The 22,058-nt window shown below is 44.4% G+C and overlaps 2 protein-coding genes across 7 annotated transcripts in view; both read right to left on the minus strand.

Annotated features, from left to right (window-relative positions):
* Acsl3 (acyl-CoA synthetase long chain family member 3) overlaps positions 1–21,089 on the minus strand; it is a 56,820-nt gene extending 35,731 nt beyond the window's left edge. Inside the window, exon 1 of one of the 4 annotated variants that reach the window (XM_028884094.2) lies at positions 14,977–15,134. The gene's annotated coding sequence lies outside the window, so the exon portion shown is untranslated. Of the gene's footprint in view, positions 1–1,520; positions 1,546–14,037; positions 14,129–14,976; positions 15,135–21,015 lie in introns of those variants that run through there. The other 3 variants (XM_037210241.1, XM_037210240.1, XM_028884093.2) reach the window with 3 other exon arrangements.
* Positions 8,444–21,104, minus strand: LOC114703304 (U3 small nucleolar RNA-associated protein 14 homolog B-like). 3 transcript variants are annotated; one of them, XM_028884092.2, is made up of 2 exons: positions 21,016–21,104; positions 8,444–13,036 (listed from the first exon to the last, which is right to left on the minus strand). In XM_028884092.2, exon 2 carries the CDS (start codon positions 12,973–12,975, stop codon positions 10,609–10,611), a length of 2,367 nt encoding a protein of 788 aa, XP_028739925.1. In that variant the 5' UTR covers positions 12,976–13,036; positions 21,016–21,104; the 3' UTR covers positions 8,444–10,608. The 3 variants fall into 3 exon arrangements, with proteins under 3 accessions (XP_028739925.1, XP_028739922.1, XP_028739924.1); XM_028884089.2 differs by lacking the exon at positions 21,016–21,104 and adding an exon at positions 14,977–15,064; XM_028884091.2 differs by lacking the exon at positions 21,016–21,104 and adding an exon at positions 14,038–14,123.
* Between the last annotated feature and the right edge of the window lie 954 nt (positions 21,105–22,058).

A 22,058-nucleotide genomic window follows, 5' to 3' on the forward strand; every position in this document is an offset into this window, starting at 1 on the left:
AGCTCAGTGGTAGAGCGCTTGCCTAACAAGTGCAAGGCCCTGGGTTGGGGGGGGGGGTAATACACACACTAAAAAATAAAAAATAAAAATTAAAGATCTCTTCAGGTCCAGTATTGTGGCACATGCCCATAATCCCAGCACTCAGGAAGCCACAGGAGAGCCAGGTGCACATTCCAGCCGCAGCCTACACTACAGAGCAAACTCTTGTCTCAAAAAGGAAGCAGCAGCAACAGCTGGGTCACTGTGTAAATTGTAATGGTCATAAAACTAGAATGACGTGGAACCAGGTTTGCAGATTGAACCCCGCTGTGGCCTCAGATTTCAAGCTCATCTGTATCCATCGACCACTCTAATCTCCTTCTACTTACACTTGGACTACTCTGGTCTACATCCCAGACCTTATCTCAGCCCCAGCAGTCACTCCCTCCCCCATATCTCCCATCCCAGCATATTGGTTTTGTTTCCATGCCTAGAAAATAATATACAAACTCAACAGCTTTACTGTGTAAGTGTCTAAAAGCCTCAGGCTTCAATGCTCATGTCATGGTTACTTTGAATGAATGATGAATACAAATTCTACAACAGTCTCCCAATATACAATGTTATATGATATAGTTAAAAAAAAAAAAGACTTAGGGAAATACTAACGGTGACCACATAAAAAATAAATATTCCACGTATTATTGTCACTATCAGTAAGACAATTTCATCTGTTTACATTAAAATTACCTACACTTCAGACTCTGGTTATAGTAGCTCAGTGACTGAGTTCTTACTCAAATGCACGAGACTATTTCAGAATGACAAAAGAAAAAAGAAAAGAAAAAAGAAATCAACCAGGCGGTGATGGCACATGCCTTTAATCCCAGCACTCGGAGACAGAGCCAGGCGGATCTCTGTGAGTTCAAGGCCAGCCTGGGCTACAGAGTAAGCTCCAGGAAAGGCGCAAAGCTACGCAGAGAAACCCTGTCTCGAAAAACCAAAAAAAAAAAGAAAGAAAGAAAGAAAGAAAGAAAGAAAGAAAGAAAGAAAGAAAGAAAGAAAAGAAAGAAAGAAAGAAAGAAAGAAGAAAGAAAGAAGAAAGAAAGAAAGAAAGAAAGAAAGAAAGAAAGAAAGAAAGAAAGAAAGAAAGAAAGAAAGAAAGAAAGAAAGAAAGAAAGAAAGAAAGAAAAAAGACATCAAAAACACCTCTAGGAACCAGGTATGATGACTGTGGCAAGAGGGACCAACCTGGGTTACATGGTGAGATCCTGTTTTGATGTGCGTGTACATGTAATGCTAGATTAATTCACCCTGGATCGTTCTGGTTTTCTGTTAAACTAAAACTTCCTGCTTCATTTTAGAAGAAACTTGGCCACACTCTCCTGCCTCAAACAATGGAAACCCAGCCCAGCGATCAAGTCCACAGGAACAAGAGGACTTTCTAGTCTTATGTTTAGTTTTATGGTAACAAAGCCAGCATTGTGGTAATACAGTCTGAATAAAAGCAAACTGTGTAAAATAAAAAATAAATAATAAACCTTGTGCTTGAAAGGAAGATTTCAAGCCAGGAAGTGGTGGCACACAGATCTCCAAGTTCCAGGCCAGCCTAGTCGACGGAGTTCCAGGACAGCCAGAACTGCTATGACAGAGAAACCCTGTCTCAGAGAAAAAAGGAAAAGAAAAAAGGAAATTTCATAATTTAGCCAAAAAATAAACATCCTTCGAAACATTAATACAGATAATTAAAATTTGCTGTATGCAAAGCTAGGGTGCGAACTGGGGAGAGAAAGAGGAAGAAAGGAAGCTGGCCCACATGTCCTATGCCTATAAAATCATTTTAGAACCAAGATAATTTTTAAAGGACAATAGGTAGCTGTGTAGTGAATACTCATAATTAAAACAACAAATGTCAATACAAACATTTCTCACTAAAAAAAAAAAAAAACACCTTAGGAAAATAGCAAGTATGTTTTTCTTTTTAACTCGATACTTGAAAGATCAGATCTACATAATAAGCCCAGAGCATTAGACAGGCCTGCCCATCTGGGCTGTCACCTGTTTAACCTTTCAAATTCTAAGAAAAACTACAAACCTGACCTTCAGGAAAAGAAAACTCTACACAGGCCTGACATGTACACTGATACCTGTTTAGGCTGTTAAGCACTTTCCTTAGACGTGAGAAATGTTTAGGCCAAGCTGGGGGTTGGAAAAGTGGGGGAGTGGTGCAGGCCTTTAATCCCAGCAGGCAGAGGAAGATGGATCTCCGTGAGTTCGAGGCCAGTCTGGTCTACAAAGTGAGTTCCAGGACAGCCAGAGCTACACAGAGGAAACCTGTCTCAAAAAACAAAACCAAATAAATAAATTTTATATATGTGTGTGTGTGTGTGTGTGTGTGTGTGTGTGTGTGTGTGTGTATAAAATACACATACACACCAGAGATGGCTTAGTGGGTAAAAGTACTTGCTACTAAGTACCTGTCAACTCAAGCTCTAACTCGGGACTTGCAGGGCAGAGGGAAGAACCAACCCTGATAAACTGCCCTGTGACTTCCACAAGAGGGCGATGGCATACACGACCTCACGAGTATGCACACGCACACACGCACACACACACACAAGACTTTAATGTTTGTTATTTTTTTAATTATTTAGTAAGAGAATTGCTTAAACACAAATTTTCAAAACCGTATTTTACTCGTAAGCAGCCCAATTCTAGCAGTCTACTCCATCATTCCCTGATGTCATCAGTTCCTGCATTTCCTTTGACCTCTCCAGGTCCTCTCCAGTATCTCAGGCCTTCCTGGCCTGACTCAGTTCATCTCTGTAGCCCAAGTGCTCCCTTCTCAAATTCCCAACTCCCTACGTGTGATCGTTCCACCGACATGGTACCGCTGGTGCCTCTCTAGTCTGTACTCGTCCCTCTTCTGCATCCTTCAGTGGATTCCTCCCTAACCCTTTCCTGGGTCTCTTCCACCCACTTCTACTGCCAGAACATCCTGGAGGGTAGACCTCATAACTTAACATCAGCACTTTAACACCACTGGGTCATTTTTATTCACTCCATTCCCTTCAAAGAGCTATCTTCTCTACTCGTTTAGTTCCAATTTGAAACAAAAAGAAAATATTTTAGCCATAAAGTAATCATTAGCTAATGTTGACACATCTGCTGAGGACTAGACATGCTACTCTGTGGTGAGTGCACACCTGAGCCCTTGTGAGGTCCAGCACTGGAGAGGGCTGCTGAAGGCTCCCTCTCACACACAAATGGACAGGGTACAGTCATTGATACTGAGAATTTACAAATCCTACTTTTCTCCTCTCCGACACATGAATCCCAGTGCTGCTGTGGACATCGCTCTGTATGCTGTAAATGTGTTGCTCTGATTGATTAAGTGCTGATTAGTCAGTAGCCAGGCAGAAAGTATAGGAGGGACAAGCAGAGAATTCTGGGAACAGGAAGGCTGAGTCAGGAGACGCTGCCAGCAGCTGCCATAAGAAGCAAGATGTAAAGGTACTGATAAGCCACAAGCCCCGTGACAAGGTATAGATTTATAGAAATGGGTTAATTTAAGATGTAAGATCTAGCTAGTGCAAGGCGTTTACCCACCAACACCACTGTTCCCCAGAGTTTTCTTGAGTGCGAGCAACAGAAGTATTAGATAGAAGGATTTAGATTATGGAGATAAACAGAAAATAAAGGATAGCCTCGAGAGAGCCCTGTCTCTGCCCCAGGGTATTTATAGAGATGCCAAGGGGTGGAGCAAAAGACCTCCCCAAGCACAGCCAAGTGAGCATCTCAGATACCTGCACTCAGGCCCCATGGTCATCATCCTCTCTATGCGGACCTGCTGGGTAAAGGCACGAGGAACCTGAAAACGGGCTCCCACAAGCTAGCAAGAAGCCTGAGCCATTAGGCCATACAGTTCATAATTAATATAAGCCTCTGTATGTTTATTTGGGTCTGAGCAGCTGTGAGCCCAGGCAGGAAGAAGATTTTAAAACAGAGCTAAAAACAGCTTCCTAGTTCTCTAAGTTAGCAGCAGCCTGCAGGCTTGAGCTACTCTATGGCGTGTTCATGGTATGCAGGCTTGACCTACAGCATGGCGGGAATGTGTGGTGGAATTAGGCTTGGCTAGTACAGACCCCCCCCCCAAAAAAAAAAAAAGGTTTCTGGGCTACACACTGCTTTGATAGAAACAGAGACCCACTGCTCCTGAGAGTTGATGGTATACATGGCTCCCAGACCCAGAGCTGGTGGTAAACATAGTTCCGCCATGTTGACAAGCTGAGGTGGGCAGAGAATGCTGCAGTTCAAAGCAATAGATTCACAATAAGACAGATTCAGATGGGATAAACCTCTAAACGGTTTACAGTGTGTGTAAAAATGTACATAGGCTTGGAAGAGAGAAAAAAAGTAATATATGCAGTTATATAAACAAATAGTTTAAAAAAATAAAGTCTTTAAAGAGAATGTAAAATATTTAAAAGCCACATAAAAATGGATATCAAACAGAGAATCTGGATTGTGTTGTCTTTGGGAGTTTTAACTGCAGAAAGACATTTGATTTGTAAAGGCTGTTCAGTTAAACCAGTATATATATGGTATTTTAACTTCAAAATTCAGATCTAAGGATATGTTGCTTTGGAAAGGAGGCTCTGCTTTTGTTTCCACAGATTTGTTCCAGATTAAGATACAACAGGTTTGACCAGCCAAGACTGCCTGAAAGGTCTCTGATGACACCATGGCCCAGATGATCCAACATCCAGAACCGTTTCAAGGCAACTGGCTCAGACAATAGAGCCTCACCGACTACTCCATAATCCAAAAATTTTCTGTGTCCCCATAAGAATATAGTGCCCTCATCCAGCAGGAAGTAGTATGAGAAGCCACACCCAAATTCCCAAATATACCAAGCTGGCTTTGGAGATAGAATTGGCTCACTCCTTCTCTAAATCCAAGCATATTGGTAAAACAAAAGGTTGAGATATTCTTCTGTCCCATATCAAGAGCCCTCTGGTGTGGGACAGAGGAAAACCATTATTTTTATTTAAAACAGGTTGATTATAAATACGATCTTTCTAAAGAAAAAAAGGAGATAGCATAGATATGACAGGATAAAAGGGTAGGTTAATGAACCTTTTAAAGAGCAACTTGTTTAGAAATGTTTTACATTGCTATGGATTTTAGTTTATTGATACAAGTTTAAACTTAATTTTGTTATACTATATATATATGTATTTCTACTCTCGTTTGAGGTATGTTTATGTAACTCATTTAGATTATAATGGATAATTAAAAATACAGATACTTATAGTCAATTTTTCTAGGTATACATAGATATAATCCAACTAGGTAGGTAATCTTCAAACACTTCAAAGACCTACAGAATATGACATTTAAAAATTTAGACTTTCTGGACAGTGAGACATGTCTGCTCCTGGCAGCACCGATTTACTTCAGAGAAGATGGACCTCAAAGACACTCTATATGGAGTCTATCTTCTTCTTGGCAAAAATAAACATTTGGGCAAAAAACTGTTCTTGCCTGGACTGCTTGACAAATGATGTATTGCCTGGACATGCAGGACCCATAGGAAGCTGACCACTGAACTTTGCTTGGCAAAATGGTCCTTCAGAGGCTCCTGCTTTGCAGAGGAAACTACAGGACACAGAGAGAAGTGACAGACTCTAGGCCTGTGGGCTGAAGACAGATGCCCAACTTTACAAAGGAACTTTTGATGACTGTCCAGGCTTCCAGCTGTCTCTGTTTTTAGTTTTACTTTTTTGTTTTTGTCACTTTATGAACTTATTTCCAAAAGAGTAAAAACAAGAAACATCAAAGAAAACACAGTAAGGAATCTTATGTCTTTGCTTCCGAAAAATAGGTTAGAAATTTCAAAGAAAGCAAGGGGATAAAAAAATCTGGTTACCTGGATTCTCTATCAACTCACTAAACAACCAGTAAATAGTTAAAGGGTTTATGTTGTCACCTGAGTAGTACTGTTCTTCAAATCTTTCAGTAGACTACAGATAATGGTTAAGTATGGTGACTATTTAAATCAGGACATCTAGTTTAACCAAATACTCAAGAGGCCAAGTTGTTTGTGGAGGGTTACATAATAGAGACCCTGTCTCAAAAAAAAAAGTCTTTCTTCTGGCTTTGGGTACTCAAATGCAAGCACCAATAAAACTAAGTCACCCTCATGATGAGGTCACAAGAATGAAGCACCACCACTTGGAAGCAAGTTTGCGATTTTTATTAAGAGCACTCAAGTTTTTCATATCCTTTACCCAGTATTTTCACTTCTAGAAATCTTTAAGAAAACATTTCAAGCTTTCCATTAGTCATTTGTAACAGGCATTCAAAAAGAAATAAGCAAACACACAATAACTGGGAATGTCAAACACACTATGACATGTACATTCACTAGATTATTATATAGCCACTAAAAATATTTCAAACATCTATTAACATGGTAATTGCTTGTGACATAATGACAAGGAAAAGTAGGCTGAATACTAAATATACACAATATAGTATCACTTGTTAAAAAACACCAAAATATCAGCAGTGGCTATATTTGAGATGCAAAATTAGTACTGACTGTTAGTTAACATTTCATCTTTATGCTTTTACATATTTTGTTTTTAATATAGAACATATATTGTTATAACCAAGGAAAATCCTAAAGAAATACATACATAATGATTTCTACACATTCACACAGGAACAAATTTTATATACTAAAAATCACAACATTAAGCCAATTTACGACTTTTTTTAAACAAACTAAATAGAACCTGGAAAATCTAACACTAACTTGAAATATTTCTGTTCTAAACATACAACTTGAAATGTGGCTCATAATGATCCCAGCATTTAAGAGGCAGAGGCAAGAGGATCTCTGTGAGCTCTAGGGCAGTCTGGTCGATATAGCAAGTTCCAGGACAGTCAGGGTTACATAGAGAAACCCTGAAATAAGGAAGGAAAAAGGGAGGGAGAGACTGAAGCAGAAGAATAGCTATTAAGTTCAAATCCAGCCTGGTCTTCATAACGAGTTTTAGTCCAACCAGGGCTACATAGTGGGACCTTACTCAAAACAAACAACTCCAGCCAGGAATGGTAGGCACAAGCAGGCAGATTTTGAGACTGAGTTTGAAGACAGGTTGAATACATTTAAAAATTAAAAAAAAAAAAAAAAAAGAGCAAAGCATACATAAAAATTCTATAGAATTTTTAATTTTATGTAGTCTGGCTGAAAGTTTCCCAATGGCCTCAATAAGTGAGTAATCACAAAACTAACACAATAAATTATAATTAGGCATAATAGTTAAGCTTTTATAGATACTTTGACTTTAAAAAAAAAAAGACTGGTAAATTCTAACATTTCTAATCATATAATATGAACCACAGGAAGAAAAATGTTAGCTCCTTCCATGTCTTTTTTTTTCCCCCAGAGCTGAGGACCAAACCCAGGGCCTTACGCTTGCTAGGCAAGCACTCTACCACTGAGCTAAATCCCCAACCCCTCCTTCCATGTCTTGTAGTAACCTTTTTGTAGTGAGATCAAAGGAGTAAACTGACTTGAGACAGACATTGCTGGTCAGTTGGCGCAGAACAATCTCCACGTTCCCTAACTTTCCCAGCCTACTCTCAGTTCATAGCCTTTGAGACTATTTTTACTTTTTTCTCTTATCTGATGCCTTATACTTCAGGCCCAGTTTTATCTTAGAGAGTCTCCACAAAATACTCACCCTCTGGGGGCCTTGGGTACTATTCCCAGTGCCAAGTCTCCACCTCATTCCAAGTGCTTCAAGTCTCTGGCCTAGTATACTGCCCACTCTGCCCTACCTCCCCACTACTATCCCTCCCTTTCCTACTAGATTTGGGCAACACCACTTCATCCAAGTTTTCCACTCTCACCACCTTCTACATTTTGCCTTAGCAGTACCTATTATGCTATATAATTAAATGATTGCTTATAAAACTGTTTAATGTCCATCTTCTCTATGCATGAAGGAACAATGTCTCTTACTCATTATTCCATCCCTAGTGGCCACCATTACAGAACCTGGTAAAACACAAATCACATGGATGAGTGGGTGGGTGGATGAACGAATGGATAGATAGGCAGGCAGGCATGGAAAAACAAACACATGGGTGGATTAGAGATGTTGAATAATGAGTTACTGGGCACAGTGATACATGCCTATAAGCCTGGCTACTCAGGAAGCTTAGGCTGTAAGATTCTAAATTCAAGGACTACCTGAACTATATAATGAGCTCAATCCTGGCCTGGGTAACTTAATGAGACCCTGTCTTAAAAATAAAGGAGCCGGGCAGTAGTGAACCATAAACTTTAATCCCAGCACTTGGGAGGCAGAGGCAGGCGGATCTCTGCGAGTTTGAGGCCAGCCTGGTTTACAGAGTGAGTTCCAGGACAGTCACTACTGTTACACAGAGAAACCTTGTCTCGAAAAACCAAAAACAGAAAAAAGGGGGAGGGGGGCTCCCTGGGGGGGGTGGAATATAGTTCTAAATGTAGGGAGGCAGCTGCAGATATAGCTCATCAACAGAGCTCATAAATAGCACACATAAGGCCATGAGTTCAATCCCAGTATCATAGAAAAAGATGATTAATCCCGGAGGTTTCCTGGGGAGGCAGGAGAGCTCAAGGCCAGCCTGCCAGCCTGGGTTACACATCAATGTCAAAGCCAGTCTAAGATGCAGATTAAGACCCTCTCCAAAAAAGAAAAAGAAAACTGAGGATGTAGCTCAGTGGTAGAGCACTTGCCTAGACTGGCTGAGGCCAAGGTTTGAGGCCCAATTAGTGAGAGAAGAAAAAACAAAATTTAGTAATTTAGATGACAACTTTTCCTATAATCCTTTTATTTTTATATATATATAATTATAAAACATAATAAATATATATAATATATAAAATAAATATATAAATACCCTACAGAGCACTGCCTTATTGAAGTGACTCAAATTAAAGAAGTAAAAAGCAGGGACCCAAAAGAGTTTGATTTGTGGATCCCAAGAACAAGATCCCCATCAACAGAAAACTAATTCAGTATTTTAAAAATGAATAGTTACAATGGGCTGAGTACCTCAAAGCCCTTCATCCATTGATCTGCTCTCCACGACCCCCACTCTGAACACTATCCCTTTCTAGCCTCACCTGTCCCATGGATCTGGTCCCAAAGACTCACAGATGGATTCTTTGCAGCCATGTTCTTGACGGAAAAAGCCTTGAGCACCAAGTACCAAAACATGACCACCCCCTCAAGAGTCTCTATTCCTATCCTCAAGGAGACAGCTGTAGTTAACCCTGGTCAATGTCACACATTTTGGGACCTAATTTAGCTGAAGCCTCTCCAGACAATGAATGCCTAGTGGAGGCTAACTAGAGGAAGTTATTTCATGTGTCTTACTGAGTGGTTCTTGCCAGTCTATAAAGCTCTAAACCCAGCTTTGCCACTCCCTCACTGCCCACTCTAGCCATCACTTACTAAAAGATCCCTCTCTAACGATGAGATCCTTACCTGGAACTATGTAGACCCTCCCGGCCTTGAACTTGCAGCTATCCATTTCTGCTTCTGCCTGCTCCCAAGTGCTGGGATTGAAAGGACTATCCCATTATGCTCAGCTTCACTTCACACTTATCACTCCACCTTTCATCTTTCCAAAAATAAATAAATGGAAAGCTAAATCCTCCCAGGTCCAAAACCCTCTCAAAACTTCAAAGCATGTAGTAAAATTCCCTTTGCCCTTTATTCTCCAGATCTCTTGCCAAGTGATTGTTCTACTTCCTATCATCCACCCTCCTGCCCATGCTCACTCTAACTTCTACAGCTGAGGTCTTTAACTCTCATCCCCATGCACACTGCCAGCTTGGCACCCACATTCCTTTAACATAAAGGTCACCACATCTATCCCCTATACAAATCCTACTTGCTCTGCATTGCCTAAGAGAAAAGAAATAAAATGTAATCCCAAATTCCTCTGCAAAACATTTAAGGCCCTCCACAACTGACTTTTCAATCCTCCCAATTCTGTTACACTTTATTCTTAAATAAACTCTAGTCACCTCTATCTATTCTCATTGTGTTCTCCAAATCTCTAAATGTGTTAATTTTTGTCTATTAACTTCCTAAAATACTTTTGGGGTTGTTTTGTTTTGTAAGCCAAGTTCTCACTCAAGTAAATAATTCTTCTGCCTCAGCCTCTCAGAATGCTGGATTACATGTATAAGCCACATTAGAAGCTATTAACTTAATATCTAAACTAACTGAGCACTCTTTGCTGCTCATACTTCCTCTCCCTTATCCCAGCCTGAATTTCTCTGTCCACTCATTGATCCCTCTTTAATCCTAGGATAGGTACTAGACATAGGTACTCTAACTTATGGTAGTCATTTTCCTATGAATGAATTTCTGTCTTTATCATATCTCAGAATGGGATGGAAGCTCTTTACTAGACAAAATGTCTTATTTCTACAATGTGGTTTAACTACAAAGTGTTCTGTCGATTTAGGAAATACCCCTGAAGCACTATGAAGCAACCAAGAGAAACACTCAAGGTCCCTAGTCCCAGGGACAAAGATGCTAGTCCCCCAGCAGCTCAATCTGAAGAGCTTTTCTTCAGCTGTTTTTGCTGCCTTTTGGAGAGCTGCTTCCGATTGCTCTGTAGGACAGAAAGGTCGGACCTTGAGGAAGAGCAGTAGCCCACATTTTCTGCTTTTAGGGGCTTGATAATATGGCCTAGTTTGGTGCTAACCTTGGGAACTGTCAGCTTTTGAAAGGCCCTCTGGGTGTTCCATGTGCACCCAATAGGGTTCTGGATGGTCCTTTCAAATTGCTGGTGATGGGTGAATGGGTGCGGAACAGCCCGCACCTGATGAGCTGCTGCATGGATGTTGCGCTTCTCATTGATAATCACATTTGGTAAATTCTTGTCTTTTCTTGGAGCACTTTCAGGAGCTTTAATGAGAAAACGGCGTCTTTTCTTGGCACTGGGCTTCAGACCTATACCAACCCACTCACCCCATCCAGGCAATGTCAGGTCCACATCCTTTGGTTTACTTGCCTCTACAGCTTCCCTTTTCTCTTTTAAGAATTCTCTGATGACATCATCCCCAGCAAAAGCTTCCTTTATTATCTGCTTGTGGTCTGTCTCCACTTCATCTTCCAACTCCTCTATTGTGGGCACTGCCAAAGACTTCACAGAAGGTCTAGTAGTTAGGAGATTCTGTAGATCAATCATTGGTTCCTTTTTTCTCTTCTTTCTGGAGGCATCAGGTATACTGGGTGGGTTCCTCTCCTTCCCCTCTCCTTTTACCATAGGTCTGGGAAGCCCCTTTTTTGGATAATGTCCCTCTTTGCTCAACTCTCCTTGTTCTTCCAGAACAGGTGCTCTCTCTAGCCTTTGAAGCATCGGGCTCTCCTCCGGAGCAAGTTCCTCTCTCTGGGTCTGGAGAACAGTTCCCACTGAACTCCCTTTTTGCTGCTCAGATTGATGGTTTTCCTTGTGGAGTTTCTGAAGCAATACCCTCGATTCAGATAATACCTCCTGGCCATCAGAGTCTTCCGTCTCCTGGCCACCCACTGGCTTAGCACTATTGGGCTCAACTCTTTCTTGAAAGACTTTTTCCTTCACCAGAAGCTCTTTGGCCACTGGTTTCTCATCTCTCTCACTTTCAGAAGACCCATCAGCCACCAGTTCGGGCAGCTGTCCAGGGTCGGTCTTGATCTCACCCCTTGTTGCATGGCTGTTGCAACTCCTGAGCATCCAGGGATTTCGACCAGCTGCATCCATCTGTAGGTCGTTCATTCCATCAGAGGCAGGGATTACTCCCTCTTCGGTGCATTCCTCCTCCTCCTCCTCCTCCCTCTCCGAAACTACCTGGAGTTTCTGTGTCAGTTCTCTGTTCTTCGCCAATTGTTCCTGCATAGCTTTGCGAGCCTCCAGGTCATATCTGGCCCTAATTGCCTTTGACCTGGCCCATTTCCCACCGCCCTGGTGCTTAAGGCTCATGCGCTCCATCATTCTGGCCTCTTCCATTTTTCCCAGTTCTTGCAATGCAGCACTTGGGCAGTCCTTCCATAGCTGCTCAAACTCTTTTAAGGCTTTCTTGGTCTTGCCTTTCTTTATAAATTTGTGATACTTCTTACTTTTGATTTTCTTCTCTCTTCGAGCTCGGGCCTCATAGTAGGACTGCAGAGCCCGCGTCCTCTGGAGCTCTGCTCGGTGTATTTTCGCTTCTTCCAGGCTCATGGCTTTAAGGGAGGCTTTTTCCATGGGAGTCAACAAAGGGTCTGTCACTGGCTGCTTGTTCTTGTGAAGGAGGTTGAAAACTTCTTGCTCCAGGGGAGTTCTTGTTTTCCAGTCAGTGAATACATGTTCAATGGGAGCAACAGCTGGCGGCTCCTTCTCCATAGGAAAAACCAGCTGTTCTGCTTGCCGGTTCTTCAGAACAACGGGATCCCACTTGGAGAGCATCTGTGAGGTTTTGCTGAATGCTGCTTCCCTGAGGATCTGGTCAGCCTCTTTTTTGTCAAGGGGTACCGCAAGAGTCTTTGACCTGGCCCTGAGCAGTTGCTTTTTCACAGCAGCCAACGAAGATAATGCTGTAGCAGACTCCAGCAAATCTGAAAGAACCAGCTTTTCACCTGACCCTTCAGAAGTGACATTGAACTCGGACACCTTCAGACTAGCCTCCGATCTCTCTGCCAATTTCCAACTCTTCTTTCCGCCAAGGGAACTGACTGCTTCCAGAAGCTTTTGACATTTTCTCTCTCCATCACTGCCCCCCTCATCTTCACTTGTACTCGATGGGTAGTGGTCTGGCAACTCCACTAGTTCGTCCTGGTGGCTCAAAGTCAGAAGCTCTGCCACCTTCTTGGTCACGTTCATGGTAGCAGCCTGCTTTCTCTTAGCAGGCTGTGAGCTCTTGAAGAAGCGTCCGGTCTGACTCCTCTTTGGCTCCATCTATTTACTGCCCACTGTCTCTGATACAGATGTGTTCTGAGAATCTTAGTTACTGAGATGTCTAAAGAAGAAAAGACCCATATAAATACCCCAGCAATTTCCATGTAGTCAACATAAAATTTACAGGCCAGCCAGGATGGTGACATACAAGGACAGCCTAGGCTACATACGACTCAGTCTCTCCAGGCGGCGGCAGCGCAGCAGCAGCAGCGCATGCCTTTGATCCCAGCACTCGGGAGTTCGAGGCCAGCCTGGTCTACAAAATGAGTTCCAGGACAGCCAGGACTGTTATATAGAGAAACCTTGTCTCTATATAACCAAACTTTGTCTCAAGAAAAGAAAAAAAAAAAAAGACTCAGTCTCTGTGTCTGTCTCTCTCATGAGTGTGTGTGTGTGTGTGTGTGTGTGTGTGTGTGTATATACATGGACACCTAAAAATTATGGCATAGATAAGAAAAATCTCAAGCCAAGGAAAAGGAAAGGGGAAGTGAAGATTAAGAGCCATGATGGAAAAAGACTTTATGGCAAGAGAAGATCAGATGGAAAACGACGTCCAATGGGAAGGCCAAAGGTTGTGGACAAAGCTCCACCTCCAGTCCTAGTGGCACCATGGCAACCAACTCAAGACGAGCTTCTCAAGACACTTCCTGAACAGAACAAGTGAAAAGACCACCCCGCCTTCTTCACTTGCTATACCCAGAATTCATCCAACTTTAGTTCATCTGACAATTACTCTGAGTGGATTCACTGAATGAAATGCATGCAGGATCTTAACTGGATCTGTCTCTCAAACCTCTGCTCCACGCCTCCCCCAAAGGATGTACTCTCCTCTCCTTAGTCCTCAACAGCTGACCCTCAATGTTGGCTGACAATGCGCTCTTCCAAACCCCACTGCCCCTCAACATCTACTATGAGCACCTTCCTTAAACTTCTGTCTACTTCCAACCCACCTCAAGGCTCACTTCATTTCCTTAGCTGACCCTTCCCTGGCTACTCTGACCAAACAGGAAGAGCTCCCTGTCCACATTCTTCTCACTCGGCCTTTACCATGCCTTATATTACCTTCATGGAGCTTGCAAAAACTTAAGGAACACTTCCAATCAATCCCCTTTAAAATGTAGACTTTGGGCTGGAGAGATGGCTCAGTGGTTAAGGGCACTGGCTGCTCTTCCAAAGGTCCTGCGTTCAATTCCCAGCAACCACATGGTGGCTCACAGCCATCTGTAATGAGATCCGGTGCCCTCTTCTGGCCTGCAGGCATACATGCAGACAGAACACTGTATACATAATAAATAAATAAATCTTAAAAAAAAAAAAATGTAGACTTTATATAAGTTTGTTAACCTGCCAGATTCAGAATGCTTGTTACTATGTAATTAAAAAAAAAAAAAAAAAAAAAAAAAAAAAAGGAGACAGGAGAAGAAGAAAGGAAAAAGCAAATTACAAACAGGAGAAAGGCAGAGGTAAAGGAAGCAGCAAGCACTCAGCTGTGTCTCCTCAACTACTGTTTTCTTCCCCGACCCGCATAACCCTGTGAAGTAAGAATTTAAACTGTCATATTACAAAAACTGAAAGGGGGCTGGAGAGATGGCTCAGAGGTTAAGAGCACTGGCTGCTCTTCCAGAGGTCCTGAGGTCAATTCCCAGCAACCACATGGTGGCTCACAACCGTCCATAATGAGATCTGGTGCCTTCTTCTGGCCTGCAGGCAAACATGCAGAATACTATATATAATAAATGAATGAATCTTTAAAAAAAAAAACTGAAATGGAAAGCTAAGAGACACGGTATTACATGTCTGTAATCCTAGCACCTGGGAGACTGAGACAGATTTTAAGGTCAAGGCTGATAGTATGGGGTTTCATTTAGAAGAAAATAAAAGCAAGCAAACAAACAAACAAAAAACCCTGCCCCCACCCTACCAAAAACAAAACAAAACAAACACTTCTTTAGAAAGAAAACAAAAGTCTGAGAAAGAAGTGACTAGTTCCAATTTACATACCAAGTTTTATATACAGGGATGGCAATGGTGCCTTCTCCACTCAGCAACTCAAAGTTGATGATATGGCATTCAGAAGCTGAGGCAGAAGGATCTCACATTCAAGGCCAACCTGAGCCTCACAGCAAGTTCAAGGTCACCTTGGAGTTACCAGTGAGACCCTGTTTCAAAATAAAAAGAGAGAAATGCCACCTGAATTATTATCAGTCATATGACATAAGCCTTATAATTAATCAAAGTAGATGCCTGTTACCTGAGGAAATGAGAACGTCACAATGTCAGCCTGCTTGCAATGTGTTACACACAGAAATTTAATTTTCCCAAGAAAATTAAAGCACAAGTCCAAAATAACTAATGCTAAATAAAAGAGAACAAAATCATGGGGTCAGTGAGACAGCTCAGCCAATAAGGCTTGCCTGCCACCTAAGCCTGGGGAACTGAGTTCGCTGTCTAGAACCCACACAAAGGCAGGAGAGAATCAACGCCAAAGCTGTCCTCTGACCTTCACGTGTGTATTGTGGCATGCACACAGGCACGCATAATCATGTATACACACGCCGTTTGTTTTCTGGTCTTTTAGGGGAGCTTGCCACCCACCTCCCAAGTAAATCACACATGGAGGCTTGTTCTTAATTATGAATGTCTGGCCTTAGTTTGGCTTAGTTTCTAGCCAACTTTTCTTAACTTTAAATTATCCCATCTACGTTTTGCTCTGGGCTTTTCCTGTTCGCTTCTGTAAATCTTACTCTTACTCCATGGCTTGCTGTGTAGCTGGGTGGCTGGCCCCTGGAGTCCTCCTTCTTCTCTTGCTCCTCCATCTCCTTCTCCCAGATTTCTCCCTCTACTTATTCATTCTCTCTCTCTCTCTCTCTCTCTCTCTCTCTCTCTCTCTCCTCTCTCTCTCTCTCTCTCTCTGCCTGCAGCCTATTTATTTCTCTCTCCTGCCTCACCATTGGCCATTCAGCTCTTTATTAGACCATCAGGTGTTTTAGACAGGCACAGTAACACAGCTTCACAGGGTTAAACAAATGCAACAAAAACAAAAGTAACACATCTTAAAATAATATTCTACAACATACACATGTTATTAACTTTTTAAATAATAGAACAACTAGTCAATATTCCTCAACTTATGCTTTTCTGCTTACATACAATATCTCAAACTCCACTAAAATAAGACACTTCCTTATGGTGTGACTGTGATACAAAAGCTAATGCTACTTCAAGAGAGAAGGCAAAGCTAGGTGGCGTTGGCACACACCTTTAATCCCAGCACTGGGGAGGCAGAGGCAGGTGGATCTCTGTTCAAGGCCAGCCTGGTCTACAGAGCGAGATCCATGACAGCCAAGACTACACAGAGAAACTATCTCAAAACACCAAAAAGGCGACAGAGCTGAGCAGTAAACTGAATTCTCTAAAAACAAATAAAATTGGTTCATATTTATTGTCAACAATACCGCAGACACACTTAAATTCTCATTCTCACAATAGTCAACAATAGGTTCGATTATCATCACCATTCAGTAAAGAAACCAAGACCCAGAAAAGTTAACTAAGCTGTCAGGACAGTCATCCAGTAAGTGAAAGGATTCAAACCCAAGCATCCACAATTCCAGACTCATGCTTCTGTCCACCAAACCACCACTGGGGAAGAAAGGAGTACTACGCTTTACAGGGAAATTCTTTCGAGAAGCAAGTACTAATGCCAAGAATTGGCAGAATGACTAGTACTTATAAAGAAGAAACATTCAAGGGAAACGGTTTCTCTTGTTTGTTTGTTTGGTTTGTTTGTTGGTTTTTCCAAACAGGGTTTCTCTATAGCTTTGGAGTGTGTCCTGGAACGCACCCTGTAGACCAGGCTGGCCTGGAAATCTCAGAGATCCCCCTGCCTCTGCCTCCTGAGTGCTAGGATTAAAGGTGTGTGCACAACTACCGCCAGCAGAAACAGGTTGTTTCTTTGTGAATTTTTCCTACAGTCTTTTGTGAAATAATTAAGATATGCACAAATGGAAAAATACTAAGAACATTTTGAAAACTAGAAACAAAGAAAGTAAAGCTAGACTGATTAAAATAAAAATTACCAAAAAGAGAGCCTTAAAGGAAAAGTATTTACTAGAGTTTTTGTACTCTTGATTATACGGACAAAGGTACCAATTCTTCCCATGCCCCGGCAACTTACTCAAATAAGGTAACCATCTATAATCCAACAGCACCCTCTCCACCAAGCCTCCCTTTAAAGTATAAGATCAAAACCTCTATTAACAGGCCAAGCAGTGGTGGTGCATTCCTTTAATACACGTAGGAGACAGAGGCAGGAAGATCTCCAAGTTTGGGGCTAGCCTGGGTCTACATAGTGAGCTCCAGAAAAGCCAGGGCTACACAGAAAAACCCTGTCTCAAGGGTTAAAATAAAACTGTTAGTAGTGGGGCATGGTGGTGCATGCTTTTAATCCCAGCTCTTCAGAGGCAGAGGCAGGAGGATCTCTGTGCACTGGAGCAAGACCAGCCTGGAAGACAGCCAGGACTACATAGAGAGACGCTGTCCAACAAACCACCTGTCTCAAAACAGAAGGGGAAAAAAAAAAAAAAACCTCTGGGAAACACTTACTATCTACTTGTCTGGTTTCCTCACCTATGGCTTGACCCATCCTGCCACAGTGGCAAGGGTCACCAAGAACTTCTCATAGGAGAGAAGACTCCTCAGTACTGACTGCCTCCCTGCAGTGGTAAATTACTTCTGGCAATGTTCTCACAGCACGGAGATGGTTAATCTGGATTAATAAATACCTAGATGATTAGTAAAGCATTCCTCTGGTTAGGGAGAGGGTCTAGAAGGCATTTCCAGAGATAATCAAATCACAGAGCTCTAGCCTAACTGACCCACTAACTCTTGATGGATTCATAGCACATGACTAGGAGGTGTCTTTGAAGGACATGCATCATTGGGGGGACACCCTTGGGGGTTTATCTTCCCCTAGAACCTTCCTCTATCCCCCTTTCTCTATTCCCTGGCCACCTTGATATGAAATGCTCTTTCAACAAGCCCTCTCCTCCCACTAAAACACCATGACATCTTGGAAACTATGAGCCAAAAGCAATCTTTCCTGCCTTCTTTGAGCAGATATTTTTTTGTCACAGTAACACACAGTACCGCCACTCTTGCTAGCTCTTTTGCAAACTGCCTCTTCTGGTCAGTACTAACACAAGCCTCTTTCTGCTCTTCTGGAGCTCCACAGGCAGCCCGACATGCACATGGCTTCAGAAACTATCACCTCTCCAACGGAAGGTCCCCAAATGGCTTAAATCCATTCTACTTCTGAATACTAACCCAGCACCCTAAAGAAAAGGCAACTCCAACGGAACAATTCTATACCTAGAAACATGTTCTCTCACATCCCAAACCTAGTTCTTTCCCAATAAGCCTCAGCTCAGAGAAGAAGAGCGCAGGCACTGCCCTCCAGCTGCCTGAGTCTGAACCAGTGCTTTCTCCTCACAGTTCATATATTTATTACCATTCCATGACAACTTTACATCTAACATCTCCCTCCGCGTTCTTGAAATTTCCGCTCATCAAAATAACCTCTTTAAAGGCTCAACTAATCTAACACATGACAGTTTTAAATGCTTGACTGAAATATTTATAGAGTTAACAGTTTATATTTCCCACTTCATGCCTGGTTTTTCTTGCTTCCTAAGAATTGAAATGTGTTTGGTTGGTTGGTTTTTGGAGACAGGGTTTCACTATGTGGATGGACTACGTAAAACCAGGTTAGCACTGAACTCAGATCTACATGCCTCTGCCTCCCAAGTGCTGGGATAAAAGGTGTGTGGCACCACATCTAGCTAGGAGTTGAATTTATGTTAAATTACCCAGAATATAAACTACAGTAAATACTTTTGAAAGTTATGATGCTGCTTATTGAAAATTAGAAAAGCCTGTCACTTTGGGCCTAGCATGGGCATTGGGAGAATTGTCTAAATCATACCTTCAGATCCAAAGCTCATAAAGAAGATTCTTGCTTCTGAACTATTGGTCAGGAGAAAAATCGAAGTACGACAGAAATGTTTAAACTTTAAGCACCCTAAAGGCAGGCAGAATAAATGCCTGGAAACATTCCCTATCTCACTCAGGTATCTTGCAACGTGAGCTGAAATGACAATCCGTTGGAAACAGATATTGAAAGAAAAAGAATTATAGTTGCTCAAAAGAGTGTTCAAGCTATTGTGCTATGTACATTTAATTACAGCCTCAGAACACAAGGCTGAAATCTAGGAAAATCTCACACTATCAGTTTTAAAAAGGCAGCTCCCCAGACTTCTATCTAAATCGAAATCCTCGTTATAATCTCCACTCACTCAATACCTCACACCTTTATTGCATGTAACTTTGCAATCACCAAATCTACAAGATCATTGGCTTGGAGTCTAATTCCTGCCTAAGGGCACAGGATCACAGCAATTCTGTCCCTGTTGTATTTCCCTGCACCTGACAAGGTGTCTGACTTAACAGAAACGGGAAGGCTCCAGGTGAGCAATTAACTGAATCAGGAATGAGCCAGTGGTGTTCCCCTCATGTCCTTCACTTTGCCCTTCTTTCTTTGAGGACGACATCTTGTGCTTTAAGTCACACCGTACAAATGTCCTACAAATCCAGTAACTAGGCTCCAAAGACACCTGGTGACTCTCTCCTATGGCTAACGTCACTGCAATCAAGGCAGATGAATCAGAGAACAACTTAAAATACAACCAGCCTTCACCTCTACATACGAGGACTGCACAGAAAGATAACCAGAAAGCACAAAGTCTGTGCAACGGACTCCAGCGTCCCAACACTTCCTCTCTGAAATATGCTTCTCCTGTTGTGCTTTTAGAGGCAGGCAACTCAGCAGCACTTTTTCTTCAACAACTCCCAGAACCAACGTGGACATACAAAACTGGCTACCACCACCAAGAAAAACAACGCCGAACTCTGCAGAGCCCAGCAGAACCCCACCCCACCCCCCAGACCCAAAGCCACGGTGGAAACTGTTCATTCGTGCTGCCCACAGCTGCAAGCTACTGAAGCCATCAGAGTAAGTGCTCTGGATTCTGACGGGCCCTCCTGAGGCTCCAGTTTCTCCTGCTAGCTCAGATCTGGGGGGGTAAGTCAATGTGTCCACACGGTGCGACAGAACTCGCTGTAAAATGGGAAGTGGCATCCGTCCTGGTGGACTAACCATGTAAACATACCTGTGCATCAAGCACTCGGTGTGGGGCATTTAGCAAAGGCTCAATAATCTCAGCTCTGTCATTCTGATCAGTTATCACCACTTCCACAAAGCCGGCCCCCTCTCTAGCTTCTAGATAATTCCCAAGAATTATCCTGCCCTTCCTATCTCGGAGGAGATCTACGGAGAAGAGATCAGAGTGCCTGCCTGCCTGTTCTAGAACCAGACGGGGCACTGCCGCGGGATCTTCATCTGTGAAACCCCTTCACCCGATCACACCTGACCCTGCTGCTGGGGGGGGGGGAGTGCTGCTGGTGTGTGCATCGCATGACTGACTCGTGGGAGACTAAAACCCACTTCAGAGGGTAAACCAGAGGGGGGGGGTCCCCACGCCAGTCCCACCGCCCCGCACCCGCAGTTTCTGCTTCCCCCCCCCACCTCCCCGCCCGCAGCAAGCCCCGGCCTGGATGTCGGGAGACCGCTGGGCGCGGGTTCCTCCCACGGACGCCGCGCGGCCGCGTGGAGCGAGGCGACCCCACCCCCGCGCCCGCGCCGGCGCCCGCAGCGGAGGCCGCGGTGCATCCTTCCTCCCGCGCCCCCCGACCCGGGGGGCTCCACGCCGGCGGTTTCCCCGACCGACCCCGCGCGGGCGCCCCACGACTACTCCTCACCTTCCTCCACCCACCCCGATCCCGACCCCGACCCCGCCGCGGCCCGGCCGTTCCCCCCCTCCCCTCCTCAGGCACCGGCAGGCCGCGTGCATGCCGAGGGGGGGAGGCCTCGCCGCCATCCCGCCGCCCCTCCGTCTCCTCACAACGGGCGCTGCGCACACTCACCGTGGGCTCCGACCCACGCACGCACGCAGGCAGGCAGGCAGGCAGGCCTGGCTTGGGGTCCCCGGAGCGGTTCCCGCCCCAGCCTCAGGACCCTGGCGGAGCGACCGGGGCCGCCCTGCGAGGTTCGGGAGGACGACCGGCCGCCGCCGCCTGCTCCGCCTCCCGCTGCTCCGCCGCCGCGGCGCCGCCGCCGCCGCCGCCTCTCCGTCCCAGCCCGCAGCAGCCCCGGCCACAACCGCAGCGACGCTCCCCGGGCGCCGGCTGAACAGCGTCTGTTGAGCCGCAGTCCAGGACGCGCAGCCCCGACCGGCGCTCGTTGCATATGCAAAGAGGCCGCCGCCCATTGGCCCGCGGGCGGTGGCGCGTGCGGGGCTGGGCCTATCAAATGCCGGGCCGGGGGTGGGGGGAGGAGCCGCGGCGCTGGCGGCCGGGGCGGGGCGAGGTTACTATAGGTCATTCTGCCCAGCCGCCCGCCGCCGGCTGGACGGGGCTGGGGCTGGGGCTGGGGTGGGCGGGGGGCGGAGGGGGCGGGGGATGGAACCCTCCGGGAGGGGAGCGGCGGGACCGACCGGCTGCTCGGGTTGCTGCTGCTGCTGCAGAGGAGGAGGAGGAGAGCGGGACCCGGGAGGGGGGCGGTACGAAGGAAGAGGAGAGGCGGCGACGAGGGTTCCCCCCACCCCACCCCCGCAGAGAACCGCAAAACCCGCTTTCACTGCCTGGATGCAGAAAAATGTCAATGTAGAGCGAGCGAGCAAAAAAGCATGCTTGCGTTGTTTTTTTTTTTTTTTTTTTTTTTTTTTCATTCTTCTCTGGAATGCATTCCTTAGCCTATTTCTAGCAAAATCTTGCAAGGAGTGGGGGGGAAAAGATGACGTCTGGAAATGCCTGTGGAGGGAAAAGGCGCTAAAGCTCAAAGCACGCCCAGTAGTGTTATTTCTCTTGCATGGGCTTCATTTAACGCAGTGTGTAACCACCATATCTCCCCACCCCACAAATCTTCGCATACCCCAGGTTTCATGTTTGTTTTCAAAGGGCGAAAGTTT

This window comes from Peromyscus leucopus, chromosome 13 (genome assembly GCF_004664715.2).
Source record: "Peromyscus leucopus breed LL Stock chromosome 13, UCI_PerLeu_2.1, whole genome shotgun sequence".
Taxonomy (NCBI): Eukaryota; Metazoa; Chordata; class Mammalia; order Rodentia; family Cricetidae; genus Peromyscus; species Peromyscus leucopus.

What these genes read in the sequence shown, in the direction of transcription:
- LOC114703304 (XM_028884092.2), bottom strand. Translation starts at nt 12,975, where the DNA reads ATGGAGCCAAAGAGGAGTCAGACCGGACGCTTCTTCAAGAGCTCACAG.